Source organism: Thamnophis elegans, chromosome 1 (genome assembly GCF_009769535.1).
Source record: "Thamnophis elegans isolate rThaEle1 chromosome 1, rThaEle1.pri, whole genome shotgun sequence".
Classification (NCBI taxonomy): domain Eukaryota; kingdom Metazoa; phylum Chordata; class Lepidosauria; order Squamata; family Colubridae; genus Thamnophis; species Thamnophis elegans.
Genome location: NC_045541.1, coordinates 84,791,467 through 84,810,292, shown reverse-complemented (window position 1 = coordinate 84,810,292; position 18,826 = coordinate 84,791,467). Strand labels below are relative to the sequence as shown.

At 37.0% G+C, this 18,826-nt stretch overlaps 1 protein-coding gene across 1 annotated transcript; it reads right to left on the bottom strand.

The window, feature by feature from the left end:
* Positions 1–2,193: 2,193 nt before the first annotated feature.
* Positions 2,194–14,044, bottom strand: LOC116521847 (vitamin D 25-hydroxylase). The gene is made up of 5 exons (XM_032236500.1): positions 13,665–14,044; positions 12,090–12,231; positions 9,570–10,202; positions 5,332–5,661; positions 2,194–2,883 (listed from the first exon to the last, which is right to left on the bottom strand). Exons 1-5 carry the CDS (start codon positions 13,875–13,877, stop codon positions 2,705–2,707), a joined length of 1,497 nt encoding a protein of 498 aa, XP_032092391.1. The 5' UTR covers positions 13,878–14,044; the 3' UTR covers positions 2,194–2,704.
* Between the last annotated feature and the right edge of the window lie 4,782 nt (positions 14,045–18,826).

Below are 18,826 nucleotides of genomic sequence, written 5' to 3'. Positions count from 1 at the left end.
CTGTGAAATTACTCAGGCGAAATCCTTCCTTTATGCTTACTAGCTATTGCCTTGAATGAACCAAAATTCAAAAGTTACTATTGAGATATGAATATAAAATCTAAGGAAAAAAAAGACAAAAGTCACATACATTCTTCGTGAACTAATTCCATTATAATTTTATTTTGTTTATTTACAACACTCGAAATCCTGGCTGGCTAACCATCAAAAGTTAAGACAGCCTAATAACCGTATTAAAATTACATACATTAAAAACAAAAACCTGGCACCAAGTCAAACTTCTAATGTCCAGTCAGCTCATCTTATTTGGTTGTTTGGGGGGGAAATAATTTTCTCCCATTTTCTAAAAGAGAGATGCCTGCTGGGCTGTTGGGAGAATGTTCATGTAAGACAATATTATGAAGGAATGGGGTAAGAAAGAAGACACATTTTGTCACTGTAAATTCTCGTTTGCTTCTTCTTTTTTTGGAAAAACCCTTGGCAAGTTAGAAGTGCCATTTCCTCATTTCAGGGAAAGAGCTACTAGTAGAAACGATATTATAGCCTAACTGTTTCAACTGAAAAACCGGCATTTCTTTTCCTCAGTTCCAGTTTCTTTGCTTTATATTATAAAGGAATATTACATATCAGGTAAACAGAGAAAATTAAATTTAATACTTCATATAATGTGGATATAGGCTGTCTTGCACATATACTAAAAATTTAATACTTTCCCCCAAATTTTCTTCTTTCAGTTTTTTTTTTCTTTTTTGGTGAAACACAAGCAAAAATAAAACCATACACACATGATTTAATGGTATTTCAGTCAGTCATTACATTTGTAGACATAAGATTTTTTTCCACAATTTATTGCTTCATTTATTTTACAAAAAGTGAATTAAATATATTAATAGTGATATATTTAGAATATAATCTCATAAGAGATTACTCTTCCTTCTAACACTCCTTTATATGTATTTAATAAATACTCCATATAAAATGCATCTTTCTTTCTGAACATTATTGTCATTCTAGTTTTAACAGTTATCTAGTATGATAGTATTTCTAATAGGAGAGTATCAATGTAAAAAAAAAAAATGCTAGGCATACAAGTTATGATACCGATAGAGATTATTTGTAGCTCGTGGTTGACATAAGGGGTCCTTGGTGCTTTCTGAGCTTATTGTTTTCTTGCAGAGGTTCATTACCCAAACTAGGTAACATCATATCATCAGTGCTAGTAAGGAGTGGGCTTTGCTCTCAATTTATATTTTAGTGGTTTGCCATTGTTTATGAAGGTTCTCAATCATTCAGGTCAGGGTTATTGCAAAGGTTCTTTTTCAAGAGGCAACTGGGCTTTTCTTGATTTTCCTTGAACATGTTTCACTTCTCATCCAAGAAGCTGAAGAAGGAAAAACAAAGGAAGTCCAGTTGCCTCTTGAAAAAGAACCTTTGGGTTGTCCTGTCAGTGTTAGTGGGGGTGGCCTTGATGGCTCTTTGATTTGACCTGTTTACTGTTAGCTTTGTAATACCCCAATCAAGGAACTGCCAAAGAAGCTAACAGTAAACAGGTCAATCAAAAAACTACCCAGACTACTCCCAATAATACTGACAGGGCACTATAATATAAAATTAGAGCAAGCCCCATTCCCTACCAGCACTGGTTTGTCTGGCTGAGGATGCAATCACTCCCAGAGCAGCCAAATTAGCTGATCTTAGGGTGATGAAATAATAATATGACAAGACTGGAAGGTTTAGAAAGATATTCTCAGGCCTGGAAGCCATCTTTTGCATTGGGCCTTCAGGCCAGTCACAAATAATGCTATGGGAAATTGGGAGGGGGAATACATGGAGTATGGGAGATATATAGTCTAAATCACATTCCTTTCTCAGAGTGTCAAGGACACCTTGCCCTGCAGCTGCGATGGTGTGACTGGGAGGCATCTCCAGTTTCGATGGTGCCTGATTGGGCCATGTGATGGACATGTGGGTGCTGGGCAGGGACTTGGACTTTCATTTGGGTGGGGAAAACCTGGAAGATTTCAGATTCGGGTTTTCCCAGATGTGCCAATATGACATCTCTAATAAAATGGAACTTTGAAGAAACTCAAGCCTCGGAGTCTCCTTTCATTAGGGGTGTTACTTGGGATCCTGACATTAACCCAAATCTTGGGAGGGGGGATGACAGGTATTAGATGTTTTCAGTTTTTGTAATGGAATGTGTGGATGACCTTAAGGGACAAGTGAAAGAGATGCTGCCTAAGAAACAATCAGACAGGAGAGAGTGGAGCCTCTGGTAAGAGAAAGAAATGTAGGAAGAATGCACCCTAATTGATTAGATGATTAAAAGTGGTAGCAGGAAATTTGTATTTTCAGACTTGCAAGATTCTGTTAACGTACCTTACAATAAAGTAAATTTAGCTCATCTAGTCATGTTTGGGTTACTCAGGATTTCCAATGGGGTCCAACTTTCCATGAAAGGTAGTAGAAATAATCCCTTACTTGACTTGAATAGTTAAATTAGATCAAACTAGATTAAATTAGATTTTACTCCATTTCTCACTTCAATTTCTTTTAAACTCCTTTTTTTTCTATTTAGCTTCTTAGAAAGCTTGTTCGTGACTTTTTCTTAACAGTAAGTCAGAAACCAGTTCATTCCAGGCAAAAGAATGGAATCTGTATGTAATTTCATTTCCCTATGCCTCTGTGGCCATCATGGTAATATTTAATATCGTCTCTCTGCACAAATGAGATATGGATGAGGTTGCAGTGTCATGCCAAATTTTGGTTTAAGGTTTGGAACCAAAGAACTAGGAAAATGTAGATGAAATCTTTGAAGTAATGCTGTAAAAAATAAAAACATTTCCATTCTGGCCAGCTGCTCTCCTAAACAGTGTCTTCGTCCTGAAAGGGAGGAATGGGAAGACAGAGAAAGTGTTTGTTTGTTTTTTATATCAAGAACTACATATGAAATAAAGCAAAACATAGAAGCCTGTTTTTTAAAAAAACCAATCAGATTGCTAATGAATCAATCTACGCCAAATTATGTATTTACAGGTTGAATCTGTGTGTGTGTGTGTGTGTGTATGTGTATGTATGTATGTATGTATGTATGTGTGTATATATATGTGTGTATATATATGTGTGTGTATATATATATATATATATGTAGTATTTGTGCTGATAAATAAATAAAGGGAGACTAGTATAGATCTATTTCAAGCTATTTAGCTCTCATCAGCTAGCCATACCCTTACTGGGATTCGAACCTGGGTATGGCTAGCTGATGAGAGCTAAATAGCTTGAAATAGATCTATACTAGTCTCCCTTTATTTATTTATCAGCACAAATACTACACAAATGTAACAAAGGCAACAGTAAAATATTGGGCTTTCTGTCTGGATGGTCTCTTGTGACGAGCCGATGGACAGAGAATGGAAGCAGTTAGCTTCCTCCCATAATTGGGGAATACCAGGGGTTGTGACTTTATATATATATATAAAAATAGGAGATCAATAAAAGCATGTTTTTGAGTAAATGATTATTGATTTTTAAATTCTGACTCTCTGTAAACCGCTTAGAGAGGCCTGAAAGGCCTATGAAGCGGTATATAAGTCTACTGCTATTGCTATTGCTATTGCTATGAAATTATGTATAACTTAAAATTATATATTCCTTATTCTTAGAAAACAGAATGAATTTTCATAGATATTCTTCTCAGCTACTAATTTTGGAAATGCTTTCCAAAGATGAAAAAACTAATATAATTCATTTTATATTGTCTTATTTCAGCAAGTCATTGATAATTCATTATGAAGATAATCCATTAGTAAAACTTTAAAAGGTTTACACAGGAATTTCAGCAGTCCTTGCCTGATTGTGATAATTGGTAAGAAAATTGGTACATATTGCATCTTTGGAGAGAATGCACCATTTGTTTAATGTTTGGTTCAACGTTTTTTTCCCCCATAATAAATCCAGCTAATGTTTTACCAATGACACAAACATGTAACATTAAGAAAAGAATCCAATTGTTAATTGACAGTTTCTTATCATAAAATTCTTGGAGATTAAAATATAGCTCATTCAAAAAGAGATGTTTGTTTGAAACATGATATGACTGAAAAAATGAAAAAACAGCTACTTTGAAAAATTGTAAGTTATTACCATTTGTTATATATACCGTATTAACAAACAAATATTCCCCGGGAGATTAGTTTTACCTATACAAATTCATTCTGGATAAGAATCCTAAATATTAAATTTTAAAATATTTGTATTTCTTTTAATGGTCACACACATACAAACACATGCAGAAAAAAAACCTCAGGCATTTCCAAAGTGTTTATTCTTTTTCCTTTGCTTTTAATGTTGTCCAAAGCTTATTGTTCTTTTTAACTGTTTCTAACTCAGCAACATCACACCTGCCACAATACTCCACAAGATTTCATGTAACAGCTAGTCAAGGAGAAGTAATGAAAAAAAAAATCTAAGGAGGAAGGTAAAATCTGAAATGGTAGGAAAAGTCATTCTTCTTAGACTACCTCTTTAATCTGTCTGTGTTCAGTTTAATCCTTGACACACATTTCTCCCCTTTCCACACAAACAGCCTTTTAAAAGGTAAAAATGAAACCTACTGATTATTAAGAGGAAACCTATGAAAAAAGATTGCAAAGGTATTTGTCACCGCTGTGGTGGGGGTGGGTTGGAAATATCTGAGGGCTTTAAATTCTGGCTTTTCATTGCTTTATACCACCAAGAGTCATTATGTGTGAGCTGGGCGGATACATAAATCTGTTTAGTAATAAATAACTATACTGAAATCTTCTGCACAATTTTTAAGCTGAGGGTGGGGGAAGAGATATAAGAAACCATTAGACAGCAGTCACCTATGAGAAACTCCTTTCACCTTTGCATTGTATATCTGAGATCAAATAAAAACAATGATAATACCATGAAATGTTTACCAGTGAAGATTTCATTGTTTTCTTGCATTGCAAAGGTAAAAATAAAATCCCACTCAAATCAAGCTTGCTCTTGGTGACTTCAAGTAGATGTTATAGCAATAAGTAGGGGTTTTTTTTCAACTTTTCAGCCCAATTTTCATTTCTGGAATACCCTTATGATCTTCCATCTGCTTCTACTAAGCAGATCCTACTTCATTTTTCAGTTAGGCACTGCCACCACCTGTGAGTTAGTATCCTGATTTTTCAGATTAATAATAAAAACTGCCCTTTTACACAAACTTATTAAAGCAGAATATTTAAAGCATTTTACTGTTACATATTATATCACATTCATTATCTATTTACTCATCAGATTTAGATTTATGGATACATTTTTTATGCTTACCTAGTGAAAAAGGAATAAATGCTTCTTTCTTGACAAACTGACCTGAGTTGTCCAAAAATCTTTCAGGACAAAACATTTCAGGGTTATTCCAGTATTTTTCATCAAAATGTACAGAATAGAGATTTGTGATTACAGTAGTGCCTTGTGGGATAGAGTAACCACGGACAACTGTATCCTTAGAAGTTGCATGAAAAATACCTAATGGAACTATATTACAGAACCTTAAAATTTCATGTAGCACTGCCTCCGTATATGGCATTTTACACTTATCTTCTAGGCATGCTGTTTTGTTGGGACCAATGACTAAGTCAATTTCTTTATGCACTTGTCCTGTTAAAAGAAAAAGCTTTTTAGACTGTATCTAAGCATCTACATTACATGTACACCATAACATTTGTACTTACGTATGAAATTTCAATGTAAGATTAACAAAGGGGGTTTGTTTTTAGATTGTCACTTGAACATTGGTGGACTATACAGAACTGTATGACTGCTGTTTCTGTTACTTCTAAAGTTATTCCCCCCCACCCCTTTCTATTCAGGTATGTATATAAACTCTATGTAGATTATATAATCAACCTCGAGGGGCTGCAATGGCTCAGGTGGTAAGACACTGGGTCTGCACGTTGCTAAGGTCAACAGTTCATTGGTTCAATTCCCGTGAGCGAATAAACTGCGGAGGGACAAGAAAGGAGTCTTCCCCAACTGCCTACTGGCTAAGGTTGACAGCTTGGTGGTTCAATTCCCGTGAGTGAATAAACCACCACGGAGGGACAAGAAAGGAGCCTTCCCTGATTGCCTACCAGCATTCAGGCATCCCACGGTTAAAGATAACACTGCCCGAAAAAATTCCTTTCACAAAGGCAGCAACCTACCTCGGAGATCCCTGGCTAATACGTGCCATCCGCTAAATAAAATCAACCTGGAACATAATCATACATTTGAGCAATAGCTGAAAATTCAGAAATGTTGAAGACTCCAGACTTGTTTTGTGTTCTTGCATTAATTAAGTCTTTCTACAAACTCAGTCTTTTTGATCCCCAGCTCTCTAATACTTTTAAGTAAAAATTTCATGGAGTATTCCCTGGAATCTTTGAGTACAAAGTATGTGTTATATCATCAAGCTATAAGTTTTTCCCCAGTTCCTATATTAAAGAATTATTGCAAAAGGGACTGTAAGCTCATCCACATTTTATCTTGGGACTGAAACAATGTCCATCCTCATATTACTTCATTAAAGCACATTCTATTTAGTACATGGTGACATGGTGTCAGTCTGGTATACCTTTTTCTATCTCATTATTTTGATTTTTTTATTTATTGACAGGTGTTTCAACACAACCTTTTAAAAAGCAATTTATTATTACTTCACAAATATACAAAACTGTATATTTTATTATAAAAAATGTTGTTTAGAAGAAATTGTTCCAAACTATTTTTCATATAGGAATCCCTAAGCAACATCTTGTCTATAAATATTATATTTTAGTAATATTAAAAACAATATTTACGGCATGGTTGATATCCACAAATACTTCTCCCAACTGAGGTAAACAACTTTAAAGATGTTTTATGTTTTCAACATTTTTTTTAGTCCTAACAAGAAAAACCATCTGACAACATATCATCTGTACTCTTATAACAGTCATAGGTCTTCTTTAACATTTCAAATACTTCATCATATCTTAACCAAATTTGATGCTTCCTAATAGATTTATTCTATATTCTAGTAAGGATTATAATTCTATATTCCTTCTGTCATATTATTCTGTATATTCTTCTTAGCATATCAAGAAAGAAATACAAAGTTGCCTACATAGCCAATCTGCACCCATTTCGTGCTTGTCAGAATTTGTTTTGCTATATGTCAAGGTAGGGCAAGAAGATGTACCATATTTTTCGGAATATAAGATGCACCGGAGTATAAGATGCACCCAGGTTTTGAAGAGGCTTTTTTTTTTTTAAAAAGGAGGTAGGTAGATAGAGGGTTAGAGAAGGAGAGAAAGAGAGAGAAATACAGTAGGTAATTAGGGAGAGAGAGAGAGAGTAGTTAGGTAGGTAGCTAGATAAAGGGAGAGAGAGAAACATAGATAGATAGATGATAGATAGATAGATAGATAGATAGATAGATAGATAGATAGATAGATAGATAGATAGATAGATATGCAGTAGGTAGGTGGGGGGAGAGAGAGTAGAGATAGAGAAATAGAGAGAAATACAATAGATTGGGTGGGAGAGAGAGAGTAAGTAGGTTGGTAGGTAGAGGGATAGAGAGGGAGAAATAGAGAGATAGAGTAGATAGGTAGGGGGGGAGAGAGAGTAGGTAGGTAGGTAGGTAGGTAGGTAGATGTTTCCAGGTGTATTTACCCATGTGCTAGAGAAGGAAATTGCTGAAACCTGTAGCACCTAAGACTTGTTTGTGGTGGCACAGCATTTGACCAATGTAATTCTCATCAACCACACTAACTAAACAGCTTTCCAAAAAGGGGGGGGGTTGCACTTTCCAAAAAGGGGGGGGGGGGTTTTGCACCCCTTTTCACAAAATCGGGCCTGTTTTTTTAAAAAAAGGCATGCATAGCCTTTGGGGGGAGGCTTACAGAGTGCTCCTGGGGGGTGGGGGGGGGACAAAAAACAAGCAAAAATGGCCCATTTTTCACAAAAATGCCCCCTTTTATGAAAAATATTGCATGTATAGCCATATGGAGGCTTATAGAGTGCTACTGCGGGTGGGGGGGGCCCTCCCCAGCCCCCAGGAGATCTCTGAAAGCCTCCATAAGGCTACTCATGGCCATTTTGGTTAAGGGGTGGGGCTTTAGGAGGCAAAAAATGCTGTATTTGGTGTATAAGTATAACCTTCATTGTCATTGTACTTAAATACAACGAAATTGGTTTTAACCTCACTAGTGCAAAATTTTAGCAGAAATGAAAAAAGAAAAAAAAACTAGCATGGAGTGATTGTAGTTGTATTTAAAAGTCTGACAGCCCAAGGATAGAAACTATCTTTAAACCTCTTTGTTCGGTTGGCTATACTTTGATGTCTTCTGCCCGATGGTAGAAGTAAGTACAAAGAGACATTGACCAGGTGTGAATCATCTCTGAGTATCTTCCTTATTCTGCTAAAGCAGCGAGATCTGGCGATGTCATCCAGTGGTATGAGAGGGCAACCAATGGTTTCTTGTGCCAAATTGATCACTCTCTGTAGGGCCTTCCTGTCCGCAGCAGTTAAACCAGCTTACCATACTGTTACACAATATGTGAGGACACTTTCTATGTGGACCGATAGAAAGAGGTCGTCAGCTGTTGTTCCACCTGATTTTTCCAAAGGCTCTAAGGAAATGAAGTCTCTGTTGGGCCTTTCCAATCCCAGAGACGTGTTGTTTTTCCAGGTGAGATCTTGACTAATAAGCACTCCCAAGAATTTAAAGGAGGAAACCCTCTCCATACAGCTCCCCTTGATAAACAATGGGGCAGGCTGCTCTCTTTTTAGAGGAAAAAAGGTGCGTCTTATACTCCGTAAAATACGGTATGTATATATGTATGTATGTATGTATGTATGTATGTATGTATGTATGTCAGGTTCAGTATACAAGGCCATTAATTTATGTCAAATAATATTAATTGAAATTTATTCTCCAAAATAATAGTAAGGTAAGGTAAAGGTAAAGGTTCCCCTTGCACATATGTGCTAATCGTTCCCCAACTCTAGGGGGCAGTGCTCAACTCCATTTCAAAGCTGAAGAGCTAACGCTGTCAGAAGACGTCTCTGTGGTCATGTGGCCGGCATGACTAAACGTCGAAAGCGCACAGAACGCTGTTACCTTCCCACCCTATTTTTCTACTTGTATTTTTTACGTGCTTTCAAACTGCTAGGTTGGCTGAAGCTGGGAGAAGTAACGGGAGCTCAGTCCATTATGCAGCGCTAGGGATTCGAACTGTCGAACTTTCTGATTTACAAACTCAGCGTCTTAGCCACTGAGCCACCACATGCCTAAAATACTAGTAGGAACTGATTAATAGTGGCCAAAGAAGCCCAATTTTAATAACCTCACCAGTGCAATAATTTGACAGGTCACTGTTTTAATATATCATCCAAATTTCAGTAATTTTAGGGAAACTCTCCCAAATCTTTAAGCTGAATGTGGGCTACAGTGTGGTTATAAATTGTATTAGTAGAAAAATGATGTTCTTACTTATCATTCCATGCAAACCTCTCATCATAACAACTGCATATTACTTACCTTGGATATTAGGATAAAGAGCCATGAACAAGACTGCCCATCTTAGAACATTTGTTGTAGTTTCTGTTCCAGCAATTATAAGTTCTCCAACTGAAAAAATTAAATTTTCCATTGAAAATACAGATTCTGGATCATTTTTATTCTTATCCATTTCATCTAAATATACATCTACAAAATGCCGAGGTGCTTGAGGCTTCCTGTTCTGCGAGAAGCGCTGAATAAGGTGTAGTAAAAAAGTATAGACTTCAGCAGCATTTCTAAAAAGTTGTTGATGTTTTCCAAAAGGCAAGTTTCCAATCCATGGGAAAGCATTGTATAAAAATACTGAAGCACTGGCAGCCAATTCAATATTTTCACTGAATATTTCCATCATATGCTGAAATTCAGTGTCTTCGTAGGTAAATCGTTCTCCAAAAATAATTAAGTTACTAATGTTTGAAACAGCATTTGTTATCAAGTACTTTAGATCAAAAGCTTTGCCTTTGTAAGTATCAATGGCATCAAGAAAAATAACCGATTCTTCTGCTATTTTGCTTTCAAAGGACTTTTGGCAATATCCAAAATTTCGAAAGCTAGTTACTGCTAATTTGCGATGCTCTGTCCAACCTCTGCCATATCTTGCATTCAGCAAACCTGAAACATGCAACATATTTATATATTTAATTCATAATTAACTCATAATTCATAATTATTTGTTATAATTTTATTATATTATCATCTATTACCTTTCTTTATTTTTTCAGACAGAATTTGTTTTTGCCAAAAATAGTAAACTACTAACTATTGGGAACATAATTTCTATGTTGTGATTCAATATTAAGTGCACAAATCATATTACTCTACTCAACGACTCAATTTTTTGTATCTATCTTTATATCTACAAGAAGGTCTCTGAGTATAGGAGAATGGGCGTCTTTAAGCAGTTACCATAACAAATTTATCATAAAGTCCCCCCCTCCAAAAGGACATTTTCAATGAAGAAATCTATTTCATTAAATAATTATCTTAAACTATGTCTACAAGGTAGTCCCGTTTTTAAAAAATCAAAAAGCTATACAGGATCATATGGAAAAATGAATGCACCTGAAACAACACTTGTAATCACTTAATATACAGGAGGACAATAGTATTAAAATCATACATTACCATAATTCAGTAATGCCAGCCAATTACATGGCATCCATTAAAAAGAGAAAAAGTAGATTCTACTTGAGGACTAATTAGAGAAGAGTTTCTACACTAATGTTCTTATGTAACCACATAGTGAGATACCACATATTACAGAAACAGAATGCAGTTTTGGTCATAGTATCAGAAACACCCAGCCTGAAGAGTCTCTTTTGTTATTCATTTTCTGAAAAGAAAAAGTGTTTGCTTGCCTTAACTTTGCTTCTTCATATGAATCCACAACCTACCCAATCTGCTAGTGACCCTTTGGGGCTGGCCCAACTTATACAACTTTGTGACTTGTATATGACTCTAATTTCCTGCCATGTGTTCTCAATATCTTTGTTCCTCTTTTTTTCTTCATGATCATCAATTTGTTGCCTTTTGCTGTACTGTTAAAGACTGTGGCTTTTTGTTTTTTGTGGTTTGGCTTCTGGTATCTCTGTCCTTTGGGCAATTTTGGCTTAGGAATCCATAGAGGTTTTCCATTTAAGTCCAATAGCCCAAAGGTTTAAGGTGTAAAGACCTCAGAAGGATTGACAATGTCTGTTTAGCTTGAAAGTTTGCATTCTGGTTATTCTTGGCTGCCAAGTTTTCATTCTCCACCTATCTTCATTCTCTACCTATCCACAGGATTTTAACTTTTAGTATTACAGTTTTATCAAAAGAGTTCGGTTTCATATTATCTAGCTAATTTTTCTTTTATTCAATATACTGGTATCTTATGAAGTTTGGAGAATCATATGTCAAAGAGAAGTGAGATACAACACAAGTACAGTGGAACATCCGGTCACAACCATAATCTGTTCCAGGACTTTGGTCAGCACCTGATTTGGCCGTGGCCGGAAGCAAGTCTGATTGCGCATACGCGCACACACAAAAAGGCACAGAACGGGAAATCGCTGCAGCAGAGAAAATCTGATCGCCACCCAAGGATGTGTTCATGAACAGAGTGAAACATTTAGCAGATTTTTTTGGTCCCGCACCCAATTTGGTCGTGGTCAGAAGCATTCATGACTTGAAGTTCCACTGTATGCACATGTTCCACAAATATGTATGGATTGTTATGGAATCATATTTGGGACAGACTCTTGTTTGGCATATGTGGACCTATTTGAAACTCAAGTTAAGATTCAGCTTCACTGGCCTGTGAACTCCAACTGCAGCAACTTCAATTGCACTGCTTGTAAGCCTTTGGTCTAATTTGGCATCTCAAATCAGGGTGCAAACAAAATATATTCAAGACTAGGTTTTTTTTTCAAAATAAAAGATAAGATTATAGACAGAGTTCAAAACAATTCTGCTATACAATAAACTTTTATTTTAAAAAATCACCAATGACAATAGACATACCTCCCATTTTAGTCAGCTTCTTGAACAAAGGCAGAGAAGGCCTATCTGAAAAAACTTCACCTTGCTGAACAAGGCATTCTTTTACTGCGTCATAGCCATTCAGTACAATAGTTGATATGCCTCCAAGATCAAGACTAAAAATCTTAAGAAATAAAAAAAACTGCATATAAAAGATATATTAACAAATAGTCTCATTCATTTGTATTTTCCAAATTCCACAGATAATCCGCTGATCCTCTCTTTGCCTAAGATTACTATCACCATACAAACACAGGCACACTACACAGTGAGTTTCCTGTTTGTTTTTACCTTCCAGTAAAAAGTTATTTTGACTTTTTCTCCGCCTCAAAACTCTGTATCCAAGCTTTCAACTGGTTGCTTAAAATGTTCATTCAAAGCATAAGCAGAGAAGAAAAGATGTTTGACCCTTGTTGCATACTTTAACAGAAAGAAAATAGGATTTTGTTTTTAAAAAATCTAGAAAACTCGGCAGCTGACACTTTTAAATTTATACTGGACAAATCTGTTTGGAGGACAATTTATTGAAACAGGTGGTTGGTCTATAAGTGTTCTGTTTTATTACTGAAATACTACACAAAGCAAACCATAGTCTATTAAGCCTCTCACATTGAGTACACGCAGTCCTTGACTTACAAGAGTTCATTTCGTGACCATTCAAAGTTACAACGGTACAAAAAAGCGACTTATGACCATTTTTCACACTTATGACTGTTGCAGCATCCCCATGCTCACATGATTTACATTTAGATGCTTGACAACTGGTTCATATTTATGATCCTTGCAGTGTCCCGGGGTCATTTGATCACCAATTGTGACCTTCTGACAAGCAAAGTCAATGGGGAAGTCAGATTCACTTAACAACCGTGTTATTAAATTAACAATTGCAGTGATTCACTTAACAAATGGGGCAAGAAAAGTCGTAAAATGGGGCAAAACTCACTTAACCAATTTTTCACTTAGCAACATAAATTCTGGATTCAATTGTGGCCATAAGTCAAGGACTGCCTGTATAAAGAAGCAAAGTACAAAGAAATTACATTCTGGCATGTGTGTACCAACATTTACAAAATGACATATTCAGAACCAACTGCTGAACCAACAAGTTAATTATAAAAAGACTGCACGGTGTACTACTGAAATTCCCTCTGACTCTTGTCACCCCCAGCTAAAGAGTCATATAAATGTCCCAAAGTTCACGGACATAATAACCTAAGCTTGTCTTTCTTTCATTTTTTTTTTCATTTTAAGCTTGTCCTTGCAACAACTGCTTTCAGCTTCTGGGATAATAAGAAACAAGAAACAACAATTTCGATAAAGATCAGTAGCCCGATTTCTCCATAGTATGATTCAAACCGAAACCGGGCATCCTCCTATGATATGCTGCAAAACAACTCCCATCATATCAGCAAAGTCAAAAGATAAGCAGGGATGGGAGTTGTCGTCCAAACCTATGCGGCGTGCAGCTGATCGCAGAAAGCATGAAAAGGCTGCGATGCGAGTGGCGAACAAGCCGCCGGCTCCCTCTTTGATCTGCCACGATCCCTCCGAACCTACTTGCCCGTACAGCTGACTTTGTCTCTTCATATAGACGTGAGGCTGCTCCGCGGCCAGGGAATGGATACTGCCGATGAGAGGGAGCCCTGCCGGACCAGGCGGAAAGCCCGCGGGTCTCTTCTGCTTCAACAGCTGCCTCACCACCAGCGCCAGCACAAGGAAGAGGAGAGCCGCGCCGGTAACTAAACCCACCAGCAGCCCCTCGGACCACATTCCTTCCTCCCGGCCCCTCCCAAGCCAGTGGCTAAGTGTCAACACAGTTAGTCCAACCTCCGAACGCCGTAGTTGCTTTCTCCCTCCTTTTTTATAGGAGGCCGGAACTGCTTGTCACGCCATTGGAGAGTCGGATTGGTCGGTTCTTCTCAACCGGTGGCGCTGCTTTCCCGCTTCCTTCTCGGCGTCCGGATTCCAAATTCTACCCGTGGAATTTCAGCAAGCTGGGACATCTTAGCCACGTGTTGCACGGAGTGAAGGTCCCTCCAAGCCAATGCCAAGGCTACGCACCCTCTGCCCCGCCCCCCTTTTTAGACAGGCTTTTCCAATAAACAAAACGGCTTATGTAACAATACGGCGTTGCTGAGAGCCTCTTTCAATAGGTGTGGAGAACGCTTTAGATTAGAACGTATCCAAGCCAGAAGTAGAGGATGCGTCTTCTCGACACTCGGTTTGAAATACCCTATGACTATCATTAAGTGTTGTACCTTATGATTCTTGGCAAATGAATCTTGTTTTTGTATGTACGCTGAGAGCATATGCACCAAAGACAAATTCCTTGTGTGTCCAATCACACTTGGCCAATAAAGAATTCTATTCTATTCTATTCTATTCTATTCGTCTTGAAATCTAGAGAGTTCCCAACAGTTTTACTTATTTGGGCTTTTGACCACTCTTTCTGAAGTCTCTTTCTCAAGTGTCCCGAAGAAAATGTGAAGAAAGAGCTTTAGGCAGCTAATAGTGGGATCCGTTTATGGTTGTGTGTCTAATTTAATTGTAGTTCTTTTTCTTTTGTGAATTTGAAGTGGATACAAATAAATGAGGCCATGGGAATAAATCTATGCCCCTATTTCAAGAAACCACTTTAAATCGCACCATGCACCTTTTAAAAAAAATGGTTCAACTTTCAAACCTTTTCTTTTGTGGGATGTTAATTGCACAGCCTTGGGACAGGCTACCCTTTTCAAGTATTTGTATTTATTAGTTTGTCAAACATGTACAAGACAGCAGGTATAAATATAAACATGGATATGAGCAGAAGAAATAAATACAAATAGATGGGGACAGTAGGACAGGGATGTTAAGCAGGCTGGTGTGGCACTTATTTTCAGTTCAGTCATAAAACACATTATGAAATGTACACATAATAGAATATGTTTCATCTATTCTGTGGACAAACACGGAAAATTCTGGTGTGAATTAAACAGGCTAATTTTTAATTGTAACGGGAACAGCTGAATGGCATCCAAATATGTTTTATTTAAAATATTAACGCATGCTGAAATATTTGATCTTACTTTAATATAAAAGAGGGTTTTTTTTACCTATTACTGAAAGAATTATGGAACTGCCACTGCAAATCTTTATAGAATATTGTCCTTTGCTCATTCTCTTTTTATTTTCTTTTGCTTTGAAAAATTACTGAAAGAGATTTTGGATGGAAAGATAAGCTATTCACTTGTGCTCTTTAGATATTCAGGGATCATTTCCCCCCTCCCGCCCCAACCATTAGCTATTGACATGCTACTGTTTATTTTTTCTAAAATAGGTTTGAGTTGAACAGTTACCAATCTATAAACTAGTCTTGTGACCAAGATTAAAACAGTACCTGGTGCTGCAGATGTATTTTTGTAGAAAGCCAGTTTATCTAGTGTTAAGGCACTTGATTGAAAAGCAAGAAATTGTGAGATCTAGTCTTGTTTAAGGTATGAAAGCTGGGTAGGTAACTTTGGACCAATCACTAGTTAGTCACTTCTAGTTAAAAAGCAGACCTTGCTCGGAAGAGAAAAACAATTACTATTCTTCCATCAAGATTCTCCTTTAGAGTATAGGCAAGGCATGAGTAACCTTTTGATGGCCTTAACATGGGGGAGGGAAGTGGACAACATTGGATTTAGCAATGGTACAAAATAGGTGATGATACAAAATGTATAGGTGATACAAAAAAATTGGTATAAGATGCTTATGATCCATGACATAATATTTCTGGTTTTTTTAAATATCTTTTATTCTTTTTTTTTTACATTACTCTTGATTTGATTCTGAAATCTTGATTGCAAAATAGATAATTAATTGACATGGTACTGGTATCAGACATTTCTTGAAACATCACCAGTGGCAGTTATTAATTTGATGGGATATTTAGGCAATCTTTTCCCAATCAGAGAAAATATTGCAGAAATATTATATCAAATTAGTGATTTTTAAAAAATCAAATGTCTCTCATGGGAGGCTATGTCTTGAAAGCTGTCCTCAGAATGCATTCATCATACAAGCATGTGTTTTAATTTTACCACTTCACACAAAAGAAGGGATTAAGGAATATAAACATTCTAAACCTGTGATGGTGAGTCTATGGCATGGGTGCCAGAGGTGGCATGCAGAGCCCTCTCTGCTGGCACAAGCACTGTTGTCCCAGGTTAGATCTCCGTGGCATTTTTTTCATGAGCTTCTGTTTCCCTGCAAATGACGAAACAGAAGCTCACAAAAGAAAAAGCACTACTGGTGTTGGGATGCCTTGTCTCCCACTGGTCAGCTGGTCTTCGGGCCTCTGCTGCACATGCGTACATATCCGTGCATGCACATGCACATGTCCATGCATGTTCACACGTGTGCATTTTTACGAATGTCCGTACATGAAAACGTCCACACAATTGCACTTTGAACGTGCACACTTTTCAGCTTGGGAGTGCATGCGCAGAGTTTGGGCACTCGGTGTTTAAAAGGTTCGCCATCACTGTTCTAAACTATGGAAGTGCCCTGAGACAGGAACAAAGGTGTCTTTTTTTAAAAAAAAGTTCTGACATGCCTTCCTGAAAAAGACCCATAGTTCAGAATTGAATCTGGTGACAAGGAAGAGCTTGGCATTAAATTAATAGAAGGAAAGAGTCAGAAAAGCAGAAGGAAATAATCAAAGGAGCATCAGTCAAAAGGAAGTTAAAAAAGGGTAAAAGCAAAGCAAAGGGGAAAAAGTTAAAGTAAAGAATGATAGTTAAACATTCTGAAGCAAGTTTAGAAAAGTCTACAAACGTTTTTAGCCAGAATGATATAAACCAATTAATTTGGGAAGGGGGTACATTAATTAGGTGATGAAAATTGAGGTTGTAAATGTTTGGAAAGAAAACAGGACTTAGGCCCAAGTGACTGAGCTATAAGGTGTCCTAGCATTAGTCACCTTGGTAGGCTACCTTGTATGGTCCTTGATGGGTGACCATGCCTTTCCTGTCCTATTAGTTCTCTTGACAGTTTTTGATACTATAGACCAGGAGTGTCAAACTCGCATCGTCATGACATTGTCATGTGATATATCATGACTTTTCCCCCTTTTGATAAACCGGGCATGGGTGTGGCCGATTGTGTGATGTGTGTGATGTATCTGGCCTACGAGCCGTGAGTTTGACAGCCCTGCTATTGACCGTAGCATCTTGTTGGACTGCCTAAAGAGATGCAGATGACACCTATACATGAAAACTTCAGGCAAGGCTGGGAATGCCATAGAAAGCTTGAATTGTATCTGGAGGCCTATCTAGAATCTGGATAAGGCTAAATTTAGTTAGGCTTAAGAAAAAGTGGAAATGCATTTCAGTAAATATTGCTCATTGAATTCCTCAGCTAAATTTCATAATTGGAAGGAAAGGAAAATACCCAATTTCATGTGAAACAAAAAAGGAAGGAAAGTGACGCTCTGAAATGATTCATTGTATGCTTGCTTCATTTACTATTACCGCTTCATAATGACTAATTATTACTCTAGAATTTCCCCTGCACTAATGATACTTTTTAGTAACTTGAATGCTTGCTTACTGGATTTTAGTTGATCTAAATAGAAAATATTAACTTCTTATTATTTATGGATTTATTCCAATGGCCCAACATGGGGACAATCTGCAAGACCTGTTGGGATCAGACAGCATAAGAAATTAATAAATAAGCGGATAAAAGCATATGCATATTTATTGAGGCACTTTTTTTTCGTTTAACATGATTGTTGCTGATGTGAGGTTTAATTTTGTGAAAGTTATCAGTTATTTTTTGTGTGTTTTTATCTTACAAGTTTTAATTGGGATTGTTATAGCTACCTTGAGCACTGTTCCTGGTGGAAACACAACATGACAATGTAATGAATAATGAAATGGAAGAGAAACTGCAGGACAGCCATTGTTCTCCCCCCTGCCCCCCCCAAAAGCCTCTTCATAGCTATGTAAGTCACTGTTCCATATTGTAGTACACTATTTTGATTTAAGAAATTTCATACACTATTTGCACACTGATGAAGAACTCCTACTGAAGGGATTAAATCCCAAAGCAAAACTTTGATGAGTGTTCATTTTCTGTTTGAGTGCTTCCATAGCCACATACAGGTAGTCCTCGACTTACAGCAGTTCATTCATTTAGTGACTGTTCAAAGGCACAATGTCACTGAAAAAAGTGACTTATGGCTGTTTTTGACACTTATGACTGTTGTAGCATTCCCATGGTCACATGATCAAAATTCATATGCTTAGCAACTAGTTCATATTTTGGGACGGTTGTAGTGTTTTGGGAGCAAGTGATCACCTTTTGTGACCTCCTGACAAGCAAAGTCAATGAGGAAACTAGATTCACTTAACAACCATGTTACTAACTTAACAACTGCAATGATTCACTTAACAACTATGGCAAGAAAAGTCATAAAAAGAGGCAAAACTCGCTTAACAAATGTTTTACTTAGCAACATACATTTTGGGTTCAATTGTGGTGGTAACTCAAGGCCTACCTGTACCAAGGTTGCCTTTTGTTTTGAGATCTTTCTGTTCAAACTGCTACGTTATTTTTTATTCCAAATCCCACAGTTGTGAATTAGTCTTCTGCCTGAGGATTCTGAAAGTTGCAGTCCCATCGCATCTGGACTACACTGTGTTAAACTGCCATGCTTAGATGATTTAAGCTACTAAAGATATTACCTCAAT

What these genes read in the sequence shown, in the direction of transcription:
- LOC116521847 (XM_032236500.1), bottom strand. Translation starts at nt 13,877, where the DNA reads ATGTGGTCCGAGGGGCTGCTGGTGGGTTTAGTTACCGGCGCGGCTCTC. An exon ending in AAAGTCAGCTGTACGGGCAA is followed by an intron (nt 12,232 to 13,664) that starts GTAGGTTCGGAG and finishes TTATTTCTTAAG; the next exon opens with ATTTTTAGTCTTGATCTTGG. An exon ending in TCTTTATCCTAATATCCAAG is followed by an intron (nt 5,662 to 9,569) that starts GTAAGTAATATG and finishes TTCTTTTAACAG; the next exon opens with GACAAGTGCATAAAGAAATT.